Source organism: Gracilinanus agilis, unplaced genomic scaffold (genome assembly GCF_016433145.1).
Source record: "Gracilinanus agilis isolate LMUSP501 unplaced genomic scaffold, AgileGrace unplaced_scaffold1204, whole genome shotgun sequence".
Lineage (NCBI taxonomy): Eukaryota > Metazoa > Chordata > Mammalia > Didelphimorphia > Didelphidae > Gracilinanus > Gracilinanus agilis.
The window spans coordinates 1-3,918 of NW_025342521.1; the positions used below are offsets into that span (position 1 = coordinate 1).

A 3,918-nucleotide genomic window follows, 5' to 3' on the forward strand; every position below is an offset into this window, starting at 1 on the left:
CACGATCATGGGACCCTTATTGTTTTCTCGGTACTTGTCCTGGAGGAAGATGTACGTGGCCAGGGCGCCACTGGAGTAGAGGAAAGCAAAGACAGCCACGGTGACGAAGAACTCCGCAGAAGATGAGTAATCACCCACCAGGAAGACCTTCTTGGCACCATTGTTCTGGCAGGTCGGGGCATCGAAGTACACTTGGTGCAGCCTAGGCATGGAGGAGCAGAACAGGCCCCCGTCATCTCAGCACCAGAGACAGCAGAGACACAAAGAGGCACACCCAGAGGGGTCAGAGAGAGCTCAGGCTGTCTAAAGGTGAAGGGTGCAGGCTGTGGCACTTCCTGGACTCCCGGCTCCCTTTATGCCCTGGGCCGACCCATTACTTCCCTCCCAGGAGGTCCCATCCAGACCACAGAGCTACCCCCAAGGACAGACAGAGCCTGGGAAGGAGACAGAGATGAGAGTAGCCTCAAAGGCAACTGGAGATGCCGGGACAAAGAGAAGGAAGGGAGAGGGAGGTGCACACCCCAGAAAAGAGGAACAGGCCAGGCCAGAGAAAGATACTGGCCAGACAAGGCAAGAAGCAGCTGGGGGGGACAGAAGGAAAACACTAGGGACTGCCAGAGGACCCCGGACAGATAGATAGGGCATTCTGAGCCTGGGCTGGGAGGGGGCAGAATCTGGGAGCTGGGGAGTTTGGAGAACATGGCTGGGGAGGCTCTTAGATCAAGGGCCGGCCCCTGAGGAGTTTGGGGATCTCAGGCAGCACCTGAAGGGATAGGCAAACTCCACGTCAATGCTGAGCTGGCTTTCACTCCGGTTGGCACATTCCACGCTGAGCTTCAGCTCCCCCGTGTAGCTCCCACAAGTAGCAAAGGCGAAAATGGCAAAGACCTTGGATAGGAGGAGGTACACAGAGTGCCAGTGAGCTCGAGGGTCATCCAGGGTCACCTCCTGCTCAAGTCTAGGGCCATGCTGCGTCAGCGGCCCCCTCACAGCCCGGGGGCCACCTTGGATGATGGCATCCTTCCTTCTGTGGAGCTCTGCCTGGGACCCCGCCCCTCCCTCTGTGTCTTCAGAAGATTCCTGCTCAGAGCCAAACTAATATCTTTATGGGTCCTAGCCGGGATATGCCATTCAGGCGACAAGTGTTGCCCTTCAGCTAAGGTCACTACGCTGAGGAGAGGAGGGGGCTGCCCAGATTTTAGCACGTCTCTGGCATTACGCTCATGGAGAAGATGGAGCGAGCAGGGCCAGGTGATCAGGGTTTAAATGGCGGCATGACTCAGAGTCTTCAAGGCTTCACTGGGGAGGTCTAGGGATCTGGGTTTGGCCCTGGCCTGGTTCACCTTTTTTCTCGGGGAATCGAGCAAAGGCCTAGCTGGTCTACTTAGCAAATCTGGGAGGGATACGTGAGCAGAGCCCACGACAGGCAGGCAGGCAGGCAGGTGGGATCCACAAAGACCAGATTCCTTAGAGACAAATAAACCCTTATTCGAATGCCCAGATCAGCCTCCCAAACCTAAGATGGTAGAGGCCTGCTTGGATGATGGCAGTCTGAGTGAATGGGAAACTGATGGTCCTTCTGGCTTCTACTCTACCCAAACCTGGTCCAGAGGACTGTGTTCCATTCTAGACCCAACAGCCAGAAGCTGGAGAGCAGCCAGGGAAAGGGAAAGAGGCTGGGGCGGGGCCTCCGGAAGGCACCAGGTCTGTTGAGCTTGGAGACAGGAGCCCAAAGGAGGGCTTTTTCCTCCAGGACGTGAAGGGCTAGCTGGCTTGGGAAGCACTTGGCCCCCAGGGAACAGAAGCAATCTGGGGCTGGACGTCAGCTCACAAACTTCCTAGCAATGAGAGCTGTCTCCAAAAGGGTCGGCTAAGGTCCCTTGTACCCTGGAGCTTCTAGGAATGGCTCCTTGGTCGGTGGGCCTTCTGGGGGCAAGTGGCACACTTGTGACCTGCCATCTCTACAATCCTTGACAGAGGGGTGGGAGGGCCATCCGTCCAGAGCACAGCTTCTCCAGGCTCACTTTCTCCTCTGTCTTCAGGCCGCGTCCCACCCCGTACTCCCATAAAGCTTGTCACCCACTGATCAATAACAAAGGTTCTTTGTCCCAGAGACCATGGTGAGGTCCCAATTCTACCCTCATCCAACTCGTTTTCTTTGAGTGTTGGGGCACGACTTTATATTGGCTCCTAGGAACTCTGACTCATCGTCCTTGGGATCATTGGATTCCCAGGGGGAAGCCAGTCTTTCAAAAGCAGGGTCCTGAGAAGGAAAAGGCCTTCCCCGAGGCTCTACAACCACTGGATGACAGAGGCCATCCCAGGGATGATCGGGAAACCTCGATTCTGCCTCGTCCCACTTCGGGGTGAACCCCAAATTAATAAACAGCCTCTCCACGGTTTATTTACCCAAACCATTGACTGTCAGGAAGTTCAGTAGTGATCTGTTTCAATCCAGAATGTCAGCATCTCTCAATCTCTCTGTGTGTCTCCTCTCCTTCCCCACCCCCACCCGCCCGCCTGCCTGCCTCCCTCCCTCCCTCCTCTCACCCAATGGGTGGCTAGGCAGGCGGCAGATGGTGCAGCCATCCTTTGGCCCTCACTTCTCCTAATCCAGGATAAGTCATGTTCTCCCCTCTATTCCCATCTCTCTGCTGGCCAAGGTTGCGAGTGGATTAAGTGGGGGCCCTTCTCCTCAACCGCTCCTAGGCTATGTTCCAGATTAGAATTAGGCACGCCCTTCCAGAATTGCCCCTCTTTCAGAAGCAGGGAAACCCCCCCCCAACCCAACCCAATTCCTCGCCAAAGGACTTACCCATTCCAGTACCTTCAGGAAGCCCAGGGGCTCTTTGACCACTCGGAACTGACCTCCAGCCACCAGCTGTGGAGACAAGAAGGAATGGGGGGGGGGGGGACGTGGAGATGAAGAAAAGAGAAGAAAAGGCGATGGGGAGGAGGGCGAGAAGGAGAGGACCAAAGAGGGAAGAGGGCCTGGCAAGGCGAGAACCAACACGGGGAAAAGGCAGGGATCTAGGGGCAGGCTAGGGGGAGAGCAGTCCTGGGGGGGGGAGCTCTGAGCTCGGGGTGCTGACTAGCTTCTCACCCAGTCCTGGGGCTGACCTCTGCAAAGCTCCGGCCCAAGAATAGGGCAGCCCCGAGGGGCAGGGGCAGGCTGGAATGGCACCCGGCTTTCTGGGCCAACACCATCCCTCTGGCCTTGCTCGGACTCTGCCCCCATCACCCTAGTTTCTCAGCTCACCAGAAGAAGGTGACGCACACACATCTTCTCTACCTTTCGAAGCTCTCCGAATCTGACTTCCTACTCCAGGATTTTTTTCTAGTTCTCTGTCTGGTCCATCTGCCATGTATCATCCAGCCAGGAATCGTCCATCTCCCTCACTAAAGTCGTCCCCCGTCTCCCTCCTGGATTCATTCCAGGATTTCTGCCTTCACCTTTTTCTCGCCCTCCCATGTTCAGGTCGCTTCTTCCTTCTCCTGGATGTCCTCTGGGATTGCTACTTCATCCTCATCATCCGACCTCCCCCACCCCCACCCCTTCTTCGCGTCGAGGCATCATGGCACCCTGCCCCCACCTCTGTCAGCATCTGGAGCTAATTCTTTCCTTCTCTCCAACGTCCTTTCCTTTCCAATTTCTCCCTCCGTCTTCGCGCCGGCTCCCCTTCTCTCTCCCCTCCCAGGGCTCCTTCTTTCTCTGGCTCTCCTGCTTCCCATTTCCCGGAGATGCTCCTGGGCAATTCCTTACCCGGCAGCCAACCTCCTGCCCTGCCCGGATGACCTCCGAGATTGCTGTCTCTCACCCACAGACCTCCTGCGACGCCGCTGCCACCCTGCTCCCCGGCATCCTCGGCATCCCCCCGGCCTTCCCCATCGGCCTCCCTTCCCGGTCTGCCCCTGCTC

At 57.0% G+C, this 3,918-nt stretch overlaps 1 protein-coding gene across 1 annotated transcript; it reads right to left on the reverse strand.

Moving 5' to 3' along the window:
* Positions 1 to 3: 3 nt before the first annotated feature.
* Positions 4 to 3,073, reverse strand: LOC123253969 (synaptophysin-like; the record flags this gene model as incomplete). Its single annotated transcript, XM_044683046.1, has 3 exons — positions 4 to 202; positions 764 to 888; positions 2,816 to 3,073. Coding segments are annotated over 3 exons (582 nt in total), but the record flags the coding sequence as incomplete, so codon positions are not given.
* Positions 3,074 to 3,918: the final 845 nt, after the last annotated feature.